Source organism: Uranotaenia lowii, chromosome 2, assembly GCF_029784155.1.
Source record: "Uranotaenia lowii strain MFRU-FL chromosome 2, ASM2978415v1, whole genome shotgun sequence".
Classification (NCBI taxonomy): domain Eukaryota; kingdom Metazoa; phylum Arthropoda; class Insecta; order Diptera; family Culicidae; genus Uranotaenia; species Uranotaenia lowii.
In genome coordinates, this window is record NC_073692.1 from 187471635 (window position 1) to 187485988 (window position 14354).

Here is a 14354-nt window from a genome sequence, read left to right on the forward strand (position 1 = left end):
TCAATATGGCGCAGAATTAACAAAGAGAATCGAGCTATCACAAAATTTCTTTAAATTTGTTCGTGAAGTTTCACATTCTCACTCACAACTCACAATAAAAAAGAGCATGCTGTCGTAACCGCTCAAGGATCATTGCCAAGGTTATAAAAATTGGCAATAATCAGACCTCCATCCTATCTCCGCAACATACTCTAACAAACTGAATCATAAACGAGAAGCAATTCCTTCAAACGTGTGAAAGAGACGTATTTTTCCTCTCTTTCAAGCAACCCCGTTCAAGAACAATCGTTTAACGACATCGCAAGGAATGAACGAAGCAATGACATTTTCGTTCAGTTGGCAGATTACACGATTAGCACCAAACGAGAAATCTGAACTAAAAATACATCATCTGACATACTTAAATTGAACTATACAGCATAATATCTCAGTGGAGCGTGATCTGGCGAACGTGGGGTGCCCGAGGAACTGGAGAACGGTTGCCATGGACCGAGTGAATTATAGGAATTATGTTCGTCAAGTTATGTCGTGAGACGGAATACTATGAAAATAAATAAAAATAAAAAATAACGGTTCAACACAGAAAAGTTTACTGTAGTATATACAGTTAAAGAACAGTTAAAGAACAAAAATTAATAAAAAAAAAGCTTTACATTTAAAAATTAAAGAATTAATATTTATCACTGTAACAGCTTATTCAAAAAATACACAATTGATACGGGATTGATTAATTGCCTCGTAGTATGTAGAAGCGAGCAGATGAATTCGGCAACACGATGCGATCGTGCTGTTCTGACAACTGAAGGAGAACGCATATGTTCGAATCCGTTAATTGTTCAACCGTTAAACGTCTTCGATTGGCTTGAACAAACGAGTGAAAGAAAGGCATGATCTGTCTCTCTCTCATTCAAGTACGAATGACACAACGCGGGATGATTGGTGACTTCAGTTTGTTGGAATATTTTGCAGAGAATAGGCGGGTTAATGGAACTCGCATTTTGTGCCTTTTTGACGGGCACAAAATGATTTTTTTTTAAATCCACCACACATGCGTTTTAATCAAAATAAAATCCCAGAATCTTTTGAACATTTCTGTCTTCTTCTTCTGTACTCCTCATGACGAGTTCGTGTTATATTTACGAACTATATTGTCAAGTTTTGTTGCAAAACATATTATTTTTATAACAAAGAAACACGAAAGGGGAAGTTTAGGTTGGGCAGCTTTTTTGCCTCTTTTTTCGTACAACGATAAAGGTTTAACCAAAAGCGTTTAGTACAGATGAATGGCATCCCTATCCTTTGTCATTGAACTTGACGATATTTTGGGTCCCAATTGACTGTCAAGGACCTGAACTAATTGTCAAAACCTAGAAAATTATGGTTGAGTGCACACTATATACAACAATCATTCTGGTTCCTCATTGAAATTTGTACATTTAATTCTCTGTACTCTCCTTCCCTACTAACTAAGTGAAACAAATACACTATCACATTTAAACTTTGTAAAAGAAAAAGGCTTTTAAAAAATGAGTTGTAAATAACTCTGTACTACTTTGAGAGGAAAACACCATTAACGTCTCTTCCGATGGATGAGAAAGAAGAGAGAGATTTCTGCTCGCAAAAAGAACCAGGTTGCCATTCCTTTGGTTTAGCACTAAGTTTCTGGATAATAGATTGAAAAATTATTCTACAGATCAGCAAACGTTGCAGTTCATCTTAAGAGCACTGCACACACCTTTCTTGTATTTCTCTGATGAATCAATCAATCATGGAAAATATGATTAAATATAGTTGAATTTCGGGCTTTAAATATATTTAAGTACGTTACCCTAGCCCGGATCGGAACGAAATCGCAACCGGACCGATTACTGTCAAAATATTAGTTGTCAGTTCAAATCTGTCCGGTTTATATTGGAATTCTTTTAGATTTTCCTGACCATTTGGTAATTTTGACAGTTCAATCGCAAAAAAATTAGCGTCGTCAGGAAAGTTTTGACACCAGAGCACTGAATTCGTGCGAATTCGGTTAGATTTCTGGTCGGATTTCTAACCGATTCACGGGTTGAACGGACGGAAATACAACCGATTTTGGTCCAATTTTTCGATCCGGGAGTTGATAACAACTCTCCCACTTCTATAGTTTCGATGAGTTTCAATGTTAAACCGCCGCACACTAAGCTCACTGGGCAGGAAAACTGACAGCCTTTTTGCTTTTTCGCAGTGTTTTGGTTGGTCTTAAAGTGCAGAGGTGAACGCAAAATTTAGGAAATACTTTAAAAAAATCTGATTTCAGCTCTTTTCCGAGGCAGGATTCCGGACACGCACCGAAAATGGCATCCTCCAATACCGGCGGCGTTACGCCGATGACTATTACGGGCCGCATGGTCCGCGAACGGGAACGTATCCTCGGGATGACACCGGAGGAACGGGCCTGGCGTGCTCAGTGGCTCAAAGATCAGCAACTGTCGCCCAATGAGCCGCGACACGTGCCGGAATATTGGAAAGAACGACTGAATCCCATTCGACGCGTTTACCGGGCCCCTCTAGATTTGGTCCAGAAAGCCCTGACACCGGTCATTGTATGCACTTTGAAGTGGTTGTGGATCTTGTGATTATGTAATTCTATACGTTTGTTTTGTTTTTAGGGAGGTAAATGGGCTGGCGCTGTCCGTTTTTGGACCGGAAAAGTTGGTTTGATAGCGTTTTCCATTTATGCCGGAGCTTACTATTTTAAGTACAATCAAAATGTAAGTTCGGTTCCAAATCACTTTTCAAGTAAATTTTCCAACGACTAGAAATTGTAACTCCAAATGTTTCCCCTTTCATAGGATTGGACCCGCAAAGGTGGCTGGCGAGTGATACACTCTCGCAAAGCCGTTTTCCCCGGTGATGAAGGCTATCCCAACTTCCCTCAGCGTAGCGGTCCGCAAGATTATGCTGCTCGTGGATTCAAGCAGTCGCCGATTTAAATTGGCGGTATCTTCTTTTATTAGGTGGATTTACAATTACTTGAGTTATGTCTGGTTAGCTGCAGCTGGAAAATATAGCAATCAAATATGAAAATGCCGGAAATGTTCGGATCATTCAAAAAGGTACTTTTTTATTTTATTAGAATTTTCTTTGAAATTTTACCCTTACATGTCAGATCGTTTAACCTCTTTAAAGAGACTTTTTTTTAAACTGTTCTGATTCTGATTGGCCACTTGAATGGTGCATTCGTCTCAAACCACTGTACCTTTTTTGGTTATCAACCGATTTCTACGAAATGAATAGTTTTAAATGCCTGGTAACTTAACTAATGTACGATTATAAATCCAAATTCAGCTCCAGGCATTTATTCTTACGTGTTTCAAAGTCTCAGAAAATTAAAAAAAAACTTCAAGAAACAGCAGATATCAAACGCCTTAAACAATTTTTACTTAGTGCATGAGAAAGTTGAAATTATTGGTTGCGAAAATCTTTCGAAAAAATTTCCGGTGGCCTGAGCGAGAGAAAGAAAGTCAAAAATTCCACTCGCGCAGCCCGGTCAGCGTATAAGTATTTTCGAACAAAAAAGTATATAAAATCTGTATGACATCTCCGCTCTCAGCCGACTGCGAATAGGTCACACCAGGCTGACTCACTCGGGACTATTTAGAGCAAGAAAAGAACCTGTAGTACCTGCAACTCAACGTTACCTGTTCAGCACATCCTACTATAATGTCAATTGTACAACTCAATCCTGGCAACATGTGATATTGAATAAGGCATACGAGTTCAGTTCAACAACCGACTACGGGAATCCAACCTTATAGAATATTTAAAACAAACAAAATTATTAAGACGAAATTGTAAAAAATGTATTACTGAAATCAGACCCGAGTGACCTTTTAAGGTTTTTTGTAGGGAAGAGCCCACCAGTAGTTGATCTATTATTTTGGTAATTACCCCGCGTTACTGTATGCGCTACCAGGCTCAACTGCAGTATGGGTTGAAGTGACAGTTGATTTCTGACTAAGCATTTTATCCCAATCGGGTATGATATCGAAGATGTATGATATAACCTTCTGATATGCAACTGATATGTCTTGTGCCCTTATTAACTTTGCCCCAAGAACACGCTCTCTCCTATTAAGGAGGGCGCAGCAGTTGCATAGAAGATGCTCTGCAGTTTCTGTGCAGAACCCGCAGAACCGACAGTTATCTTTTTGAATAATGTTTATTCTTTTGAGATGCAGTTTTGTTGGACAATGTCCGGTCAAGAGACCTGTGTAAGTACTTAACTCGTGCTTACTTATGTCCCTCTTACTTCGATGTCCCTCTGGATTCCACTCAAGCGACTCTCTGCAAATCTCGTTTTTATCTCTCCGCAGCGTGTGCCTTAGCGCCCTTTGATGAAACCGGCGATGTAGTTCCTCATTTGACATCCAGTTGCCAGGTCACAAAGCGCGGATTATACTCCGCAGGCAGCGATTCACAAATACTTGCAGTTTTCGCGTCGTCACCGTATATGTGAACCAAGTTTCACACCCGTACAGCAATACGGATTTGACGTTTGAGTTAAGGATTCGAATTTTGACATGACCACCAGAGGTTTCGGAGACTCTTTTAGGGAAGAATGACCCTGGCAGTTAAACTTCCTTGAAAAAAAAATCGGAGACTCGTAAACGCAAATCGGGTTTCGATGTCTTTCTTGGTAGCAACATCAGGCGTTATCTGGCTACACCACGATACTGAAAGCACTCCACTTTTTTAACGTGTTGTCCAGTTACCACGAAATTGGAAGGATTTACTGTGTTGATTTCCATCGACTTTGTCTTTTCGACATTGATTTTGAGATCTGCTGCCTTGGAGCTTTCAGTGAGTTCGTCGAGTTTGCTCTGCATGTCTTGTTGTCTTTTGGCGAGCAAAACAATATCGTCTGCCAAGTCAAGGTTGTTTAGCTGGTCCATTGTCGAAGGCAATCCTCGGTTTGGTCTACAGTCAATCGATCCAATCAAGATATCATCCATTACGATGAGAAAAAGCAGCGGTGATAAAATACATAATTGTCTCACTCCAGCAGTTACCGGAATTGGATCGGACAAGACACAGTCGTGCAAGACCTTGCACAAAAATGTCTCGTACTGTGCTTCGATGAAATAGACAAGTTTCTCTGGGACTCGTTGCCTAAGAGCAGCGGAGATGTTTTCGTGGTTCAGTCGGTCGAATGCTTTTTCGAAATCAACGAACACCAGCAGAAGAGAGTCCTGGAATCCATTGATTTGTTCCAGTATTATTCGTAGCGTTGTAATGCGGTCCACACATGAACTTCCGAATCGGAATCCAGCTTGTTACCGTCGGAATGTAGCGTCGATTTTTTCCTGTATCCTTTCAGGATCACTTTGCAGAGTACTTTGTGAGAATTGTACAGATCAAAGTTATGCCACGCCAGTTTCCGCACTCGGTCAGGTCTTCTTTCTTCAGGACCTTTACAAGGATAATCTGCAGTCGGCCGGGAATGTTGCAGTATCCCAGATGTCAGTGAAAAGACGGTGCATTTGTGCTGACAAGGCAGGGTCGGCTTTCAGCATTTCAGCAGGGATGCAATCGATCTCAGGCGCTTTGTTGGATCTCATGACTTTGATTGCCGTATATATTTCAGCCAGCGAGGGCGCTTCTGAGTTGACGCCATTAATTCGACTAACTGTTGGCGCTTCGAGCTGCGGGTTTCGTTGGCCATCGCTATTCGTGACTCGGAAGAGTTGTTCGGAGTGCTCAGTCCATCGTTTGAGCTGATCTGTTCGATCGGTCATTAACTGACCTGCTCGGTCACTTAGCGGCATTCTTGCATAAGTCCTTGCACCACTAAGGCGGCGAGAAATGTCATAAAGTAATCGGATATCTCCATTGGCGGCTGCTCTCTCTTCCACTTGCCCGGACTGCGTTTGTGTTCTCCAGCGTTAGGCCAACGTACTTAGCTCAGTCCCAGAATTTCTATTTGGAGACGGCTAGCTTCTCTAGCAAGTTGAGACAGCTTGTCTTGTTGGGCAAGTATTAAAACGTTCCAAGTTCCAATTCGTGACCATGTTTTCATGCTAAAAGTCGTCGCCAAATTTCCAGGTCGGACATTTCTTTCGGATACGGCTCCCTTCCCTACTAACCTAGTGAAACGAATACACTCGGCACATTGAAACTTTGTAAAAGTAATAGGCCTTTAATAAACTAGTTTGAAATTTTTTATTTCTTTCGGATTCCGTCACAATTTAATAAATCGGGAGCAGTAGGTTGTTAGCCTAAAGTCCCTATCCCGCGAGGGGGCTGCCATCTTGGACTTAGCTGGCGGAAGCCGCATTTCATAAATTTAGCTGCTCGCTGCGAGACAGACGCTGTTTGAGTCGCCCCTGACCTGGAGAACAAACGCTCGGTTGTTGTTGCACGCCGTACTTGACCTGAGGAACAGACGCGCGCGGCCACTTTCTCAGTCTGCATGCGACCAAAGCATCCTCCGGGAACTCGATCTCCGCTTAGGTTACTCGCATCCCAGCCGGCACCACGGGAGGTTGAGATAGGAGTTTTGTTACGAATACGAGATGATATGACCATATGGGGCCTTGCGTTGCACATCATCCACCATTTGCCAACCATTATTGCAATCTTGATGAATCATATAACTAACATTTTGAAACAATTTGAACACCACTGACTTTCAGCGTGTGCTGCACGGCTAACTTTTACCAAAAACACAAAACCCAAATCTGTAGCAATTATAATTATTTACTTACACACGACATTTTGAAAACTTAAGCTAGCTTACATAATTACTCACGGGCCCGTTTTCCTACTCTAACATCAAACGCACAACAATCATATAACAGCAGCTTGGACGGCACAGGTGTATCACAGCTTAATATCACGGATTTTCTGGCATCCCTACCTGGTTGCACTGCTCCACGGGCACGAACCACTGCCCGGAGCACCTCCGCTGTCTGCTTCCGGCTGGTTCTGTAGCGGTTTGGCCAAACGAGCTGGGCCCCATAGTGCGTTGAGCTCCCGAACAACGACACTCGGCTTTGCAACAACGACCCAGTAGAAAACAAACATTGTTTCTCCTTTTCTCAAAGGTTTCCTTTGCTATTTTGTCACCCACCCTGTTGGGGCCGTTGGAATTGATACTACCAGCACAGTCTGCCATCTTAGACTCACCATGGTTTGATGTGTTCATCGCCGGGGCTGGATGTTGTAGCGAGATGCCTGTTCCGAATTGTTTTCGCTCACCTCTCGCCGATGGGTAAACGACCAGGTCCTTTATAATTTACGGCTTCGGGATGCAACGGACTGCGCGACACAAACAGGAACGGTAAATTGTTTTCTTCTTCTTCTTCTTTTCTAGTCGCTGATGCTATTTTTAGCACGACTCGGAACTGCTTTATCGGCAAAGCTCCTATTAATGGTCCAGTTACTGAGACTATATTGACCAGCGGTATTCAAAACGAATACATACTCCGGAGAGTTTACAATTTTTCTTTTATACTCCTTAGAGTTTACAAATTCTTGATTCTTGTTTCTGTGTGTATTAGGTACAATACATGTTTTGTTTTCGTTTTTATGTCCGTAGACTCACAAAATTTCCTTAACCTAAGTTGGGGGGCAGTGGGAATCGAACCCTGATAGTCTGGCTTACTAGTCAAACGCGCTTTCCAATTGAGCTAAGCACCCACCCCGGTAAATTGTTTTGCTGTTCTATGTTGTTTTTTCTCTTTTTGTTTATGTTTACACATGTGTTTTCGTTTGACAGGTTACACTCTTAATTATAAACATTGAATGTTGGCTTGAGTTCTAGCGTAACATTTAAAAAGGGCGAAACTAGCAGTTAGCTCGAAACGAGAAAAACGCGTTTGAAAATTCGGAACACCTATTCAAATCCTATTTATAAAATCGACCACTTTTTGTTCAACAAAATCAAAAAAATGTGCATTATATTCACTTATTATTCGCGTAATATCAGAGATTTTCGAGTTTCGCCTTATTATTGTTTTCGATTTCAGTTACGCCTGCAAGTTTCGCCCAATTGATCGCCCAATCCTACACGCAAAAACTAATTAGGCCGTTTTGTCACACACGGTCAATTCAGTTACGCCTTTTGGCTCTACACGAATAGAAAAATTCACTCCATTTTGAATAGGCGTAACTTCACGTTCCAACGAAAATGCATCAACAGGAAGTTTCGCCCAATTGAATTTTATCAATTTTTTGAAAGTTTTAAGTAATTTAAAGATGAAACCGCGTTTGATAGGTAAAGTGCTAACCGCGTGTATCCGGAATGACCGTTAACTCGATTTGTTTACATTTGGCAGTTTCGCCCTTTTGAAATGTTACGCTAGAATTAACACAATTACTACACGCTCAGAACTAAATAGCCATCAAAAATAAATTACAATGCTACAGTGTGTTCATTAAGGTCTGGTCGAAACAAGTAGAAATGGTAGAAATGGATTTACAGTTGATCATCTGTCTCTTTCCAATTGACTTCGACCGATTTTTATCAGGTCTAAACCAATCCTACTTCATTGGAGATAATTGAAACGAGTCGAAACCAATCCAGCTCGGCAGCAGGATTGGTTTCGACCGGATAGAAATCGGTCGATGTCAATTGGAAAGAGACAGGTGATAAACTGTCAATCCATTTCTACCTGTTTTGACCCGTTTCGACCAGACTTCATTGAACAGACTTGTTAAAATCAACTATTGGAGTGAAGGCTATTGCTTCTGTTAAACACACGAGAAATCGTATACCGGGATTGCGAGCGCGCCCATAGCCTACAAAAAAACTGATCCATAAAGATTTACTCTAAGCATGATCAAGATATCATGAAAAAATATTATAAATCTGTATAAACATCTAAAAATCTGTTATCTGTATATCCTACATATAAAGAATCTTGATTCCAAAAATCCGGAAAAAAATCTCTATCATTACAAAAATTTGTTTAAGTGGCAACGCTGAGCCCAGCTGACAATTACCGTTCTCGCGCGCTTGCTCTTTTTGCTCTCTCTCCTTTGCTTTTGCTTTGCCCGCTAGGAGAGAAGATCGTTTGCTTCTTTCTGCTGATGTCCGCCCGCGGTTCTTGAGCGAGTTTGGCCGGTTCGGCAGCGCAATCTGAAGCCGCCAGCCCGCTAGTTGAGACAGTGCGCAGAGCAGAAGCAACGATTGTTCTCCGTTCTAGACCGGGATTGTTAGGCTGCATTTTGTGGAGTTTAAAAAAAGTTGATTTGAAATATTGGTGACTTAAGTTGAAAATTGGTGAATATTGTGTCGTTTTTTCGAGGAAATTTTCTTTGGTTGGAAATAGGAAGCTGAGGTTCGGATTGTTTTTAGTGTTACAGGTAAAATGGGTTGTTTTCCGGTGAAATTTAGTTTTAAACATGAGCCTAACCTAAAAATTGGCTTCTGAAGGGGTTCGGAGGATGAAGGAATTAGATGAATGAATGAAAAAAAAAGGTTCTAATAAAATCTATGCTAAGAAATGGAACGGGCACATTGTGTAATTTTTGGAAAATCGTCCTTGAAGTGTGATGGAAAAATGATCAAAATTTTCTCAAAATTTCAATAAAATTACAAATTAATTTTCTGATTATAATTAGAGATGTAGGTATGTACTGTGAATCTAGAATTAATATTATTTAATTATTAGAATCAAGATTCTTTATCACCAGTACCCAAGGATTCGGAAAAGAATACTTAACTCGTGCTACTAAGTAGAAATTTACTTTTACATCGATTTGCCCTAATTCGGGAAGCGATTACGTGTCGTGGCCACATCTGTGAGAGGGAATTATTTTGGCGGGAGCCATATATTTGGGATTATTTTTCCTACGGTTCCCGGAGTCGGTTTTTCTCCAAACAAAAACCACCCCAAAGCTCGGGAAGTCCTCTTCCCAAGGGTGCCCATATTTCCCGGATGGTGAAAATTTGTGGAAAATTATTCCGCGCCAAAATCCACCTCATCGATTCGGGAGGGAAAATATCTTCCTCTTTTTCGTGATAGTGTACATACTCTGTGTGACGACAAGAGCTGCGCAAATCGCTTAGCAGCATATGAGCAGAGGAGAAAAAAAAACCCAACCAGCAGCGAGCGACCAAAGCAGGAGAATGTGAAGAAGAGCATTGAAAAAATTCATTTCGTGTCAGAACTTCGGCTGTGGTGCCTCGTTGGATCTCTAAATCGGGCTCCGGTTCAGCTGCAAATCGTTCGGAATCAAGCCGGTTCCTGGTGCCTCAGATGGTCCAAGGAATCCACTACCGGAAAACGTAAGGTAGTTACCTTCTCTAGGAAGAAATTTAGCTACAATTCAGGCTGAAAGTTGGACCCCACTCGTGGGGGAGAATAACCTGATTGCTTAGCAAAGAGAGTCAGCCATTTAATTTTTCCACGTTCCTTCATTCTCCGAACTTCCTTCGGATTCCTAGGGTGAACAATCCGCGGGCTCACTGTGCGCGTTTTGCAAGTGTATGAACTCGGCGCAAAATTCTTATTCAAGCTCGCAAAGAAGTTGAAGAAATTGAGGGTAGAAAAGTCGGTATTCCAAAGAAGAACCGAGCGTCCAAAACCGGATCTGTTCAGTAAAGTGTGTGTTTCGTTTTCGCAGTTCCCCCAAAAGTGTCCCAAGTGTTGAGGAACACACACTGCTCAGGGTAGCAGGAGGAACTTGGACCGGAAACCGGGCCTTTTCGGTCCTCTCGATACCATGGATCACTATAGGTAAGTTCTTTAGAAAGTTGAAATCCTTGGGAAGGGACTGAATGTAACATAAATCATCATCACGAGAGGTCCTTCCAAAGGACTGCATACATTTTTTCCTGCTACCTGCTTAGGGATCTATTTTTAGGCTTTCTATTTTGCTATTATCCTTCTTTGCCAAGATTTTACGGTTGAACCTTGGTGATCCTGTAGGCTTTAAACATCACAAAACTTGTCCAAAGCCCCCTTTCAACTTATGCCGAAAACATATTGAAATGTATGTATTATTCAATTATATTTTCATATTTAGGAAACCTTGAATCCAGTTATCACTTTTATCTTGAATTTTAAAATTCTCCGAAAGTGCATTTAAATTGATTGATAGAGGCCAGATATCAATTACGATGATGAGGTGCATTTTGTGAAGGAATACCAAATAAAGAAAATTTGAGGAAATATTTAAAACTGATATTTTTGTCGTTATCTCGTTATGTACCTGTAGAAGTAGAATGAAAAGTTCAATCATTATGCAAAATTAGAAACGAAAAAAAAATGCATGCAATTGAACTAGAGCTGCATTTGAAGTGTGACTTTTACACTTATCAATTAATACATGTTTCCAGGAATTTTTCGTTTTCTACTGATAACCAATAAAATGTCTAATGACGAACGAAAGAGCTGCTTCCTTTGGGTTGGCACTTTTGTGTGGTGTGAATCGCCTGACAGCCCGCCAGAACTCTAATCAAAATTTGCAAGTTTTTCCTTTGCTCGTTCAGTTTCCACCGCGCGCCGAAACCGATGGGGAGGGAAGCGAAAAAAAAAAACAAAACTCGACAGCACCAGCAACATCAGCCAACAAACGATATTGGCGCTCGAATTTGCCCGTCTCTGGTTGTTGGTTCTTTCGGCCAGGGTGTGTGCCATCATTTTAAATCCTCAATTTCTACCTTAAAACCAGCAGCGCAAAGCTTAACAACGCACGAAAGGGGGGCAAATGTTTATGAAGGAGGAAACCAAGAAGCGGACCGGCCAAGCACGGGGGGTATTTTGGTTTGAATTCTGCTTTGGTTGGCGCTTCGCGGCAGGATTTCCCTCCTTCTGCTATGGCTGATTCTACAAAACGCGCAAAGCTGACGACGACGATGACGATAGCTGGCTGACTGGCTCACTGCTCAATGGGGAGCGTAGTGTGTAATCTTGAGCTCTCTCCCGCCTTACTTTGGTGGGGTTTTAAACCCCCTTCTGCTTGCACAACCTCCGGTTGGTAACATGTCCTCGCTCGGGCTCCCCCCGGGTTGGTTTTTCATTTTGGTTGACTTGACGATGTCACGTTTCTCCCTCGCTTTTGGTTGGGGTATTTAAATTTCTAGCGCGCCTCCTCAAATAAAGTCACTGTCAAATGCGCTGAGCGCTTGGGGAGAGTTCTGCGTTTCGGAAGAGCGAGTAATTTATTGTTGGACTCAAGTTTATACAATTGAACTCGAAGTTTGTCAAGTAAGATGGTGCGGTTTTTTCTTCTCTTGATCTGTTAAACCGGGAATACATGGAAAATATAAGAAACTCTGTACCTAGCTACATTTCACAATGGGAAATTTTGTGCAATGTAGCTAGGTTTAAAATCACATAAAATAATAGTTTTATGTGAAATTTTCTCAGGATTTGACAAGAGACATCTGAATGTTATTCGTCTTTTATTGCCCTTTAAAAACCAAACAAAACTGTGTGGAAACGAATTTAAGCAAACAAATTTTTCATTAAAACTGTTTTGGGAAACATTCTAATGTGCTGTGAAAGTTTCATGAAGATTTATGAAGCCTACTAAATGAGCCCTTTTCTATAAAAACTGCTATTTTGATAAATTAGTGTTTTGAAAAGTTAAAGACCCCGTTCGTTTTTTGGCAACATTCGATTTTGGCAATATTCGAACGGGTTTTTGGAACGATATTACCAAATAGTTTTGGCTATAACAGGACCAATATGATTTAGCCAAACACCAGAAATACGTTTTTACGCTCTTGAATGTTGATAAAATAGTATAACAATAATATCCAAAAATGCCGCCGACCATGGTTTTTTTTATCGAATCCCGGTCACGGCATAAATAGTACTCTTTTTTGTGGGCTGGTGGTTTTAGCCTTTACAAGATGCAGCCATCATGTTCTCGAAAGATGAACGCTCAGGTTAAGGCTCACTGGAATGCTCTTACGTTCTGTGAAAACAATATTGTAAACGAATTGTTAAATTGTTTTCATAGGGTTTTGTGCCTGTTGGAGAAGAGGCTTGGAAAAGTTTAACTCCAGCGAGCTTTCTCTGTCCGAGGAAAAAAATAAATAGAAAAAAATAAATAAAAAATAAATAAGATCTCTTCAAAGAAACATGAAGTTTCACTGAGATCCTATATGTGTGTGTTCGTTTAAAAAAAATCAAAAAAAATATAAAGCACTCAAAAATGACGAAAAACATAAGAATTTCAAAAAACTCAAAAACAAATACAAACAAAAGAATAAAAAGGACAAAAATTATCTAAAAATGGATGTAAAATGACAAAAATAACAAATATGATAAAAATAGCAAACATTCAACACATGATAAAAAAAGTTTTAGATGTGTTTAAAATATGATAGAAAAACTAAAAATTACTAAAAATTATCCAAAAATCATGGTGAGTTGAGTTAATAATAATAACATTGAATTATTTTTATTAATCGAAGATGAAAAAAATGATTCGATTTTGGCAACACAAAATTCTCGCGCGTGTTGCCAAAAACGAAAGGAACCTGTATCATCTTAGGGGTAAAATAGGGCAGAACACATACTAAAAATCCAGTGCAAAGTTGAATTTAAGTGCAAGAAATATGAGATATTTCAAATTCAGGGTTGCTAGCGAACCGGGAAAATCGGGAAAACCGGGAAAAACTTTGGAATTTCATCACGTCACCGGGAAACCGGGAAAAAACCGGGAATTTCGGCATCTCACCGGGAAAATTGACATTTTCGAATTTTTTTCACAAAGTTTCAAAATTATTTTTAGAATTATTTCAAAATTTAAGAGTATTTTCGAGAGTCTCGATATAGATTTATCTCATAATCGCTTATTTTCGTTCATTAGTAAAATAAGCGTTTATGTTATCACTTTTTGAACTAATTGCGGAGAAATACGAGTTATCTGCTCCGCAAGTGTGCTACACTTAAAAGCATAACTCAAATGATATTAATTTAATATTGAAACTATTAACGACAAAACTAAACACAAAACTGAACTTTTTTCCTCTCTTAAAGAGGTTTCTAACTTAACCAGGTTCTCTTTTATAGAGGGTCAGCAACATAAAAATGAATTAAAGTTATCTAGAAATTCAACTGTATTTGATAAAAATCCACCTGACACCAATTGATGCATCAGTTCGAAGTTTTCTGAGTAAGTTTCAATATGGTACAAAAGTATTATTTTTTTATCTAACTTCCTTGGTCTAGTCAGGAAAACGACTCTAGCTTATGGTGGTATTACACTCTCACTTGAAGAGGTTTTGTGTTTTGCAAATCTTGAGACTTGTTGTTTTCTCTCACTATAGAAGTTTCGCGCACATGCAGGTTAGACTGTACCAGTTTCAGTTTCGACGAAAAATTATTCAGTATTCGATATTCATATTTCATGAA

The 14354-nt window shown here is 40.1% G+C and overlaps 2 protein-coding genes across 11 annotated transcripts in view; both read left to right on the plus strand.

The window, feature by feature from the left end:
- The first annotated feature begins 2171 nt into the window (after window positions 1-2171).
- LOC129747302 (NADH dehydrogenase [ubiquinone] 1 beta subcomplex subunit 6) lies at window positions 2172-3091 on the plus strand. 3 transcript variants are annotated; one of them, XM_055741448.1, is made up of 4 exons: window positions 2172-2248; window positions 2310-2579; window positions 2646-2747; window positions 2829-3091. In XM_055741448.1, the coding sequence occupies exons 2-4, from the start codon at window positions 2331-2333 to the stop codon at window positions 2967-2969; spliced, it is 492 nt and encodes a 163-aa protein (XP_055597423.1). In that variant the 5' UTR covers window positions 2172-2248; window positions 2310-2330; the 3' UTR covers window positions 2970-3091. The 3 variants fall into 3 exon arrangements, with proteins under 3 accessions (XP_055597423.1, XP_055597422.1, XP_055597421.1); XM_055741447.1 differs by having other exon boundaries at window positions 2210-2228; window positions 2294-2579; XM_055741446.1 differs by having other exon boundaries at window positions 2219-2579.
- A 6014-nt stretch (window positions 3092-9105) lies between these two features.
- Window positions 9106-14354, plus strand: part of LOC129748489 (G1/S-specific cyclin-E) — a 36872-nt gene continuing 31623 nt past the window's right edge. The window contains exons 1-2 of one of the 8 annotated variants that reach the window (XM_055743130.1): window positions 9106-9345; window positions 10430-10721. In XM_055743130.1, coding sequence (XP_055599105.1) covers window positions 10708-10721 — 14 coding nt within the window. In that variant the 5' untranslated portion in view covers window positions 9106-9345; window positions 10430-10707. Of the gene's footprint in view, window positions 9346-9697; window positions 10722-14354 lie in introns of those variants that run through there. The other 7 variants (XM_055743131.1, XM_055743128.1, XM_055743135.1 and 4 more) reach the window with 7 other exon arrangements.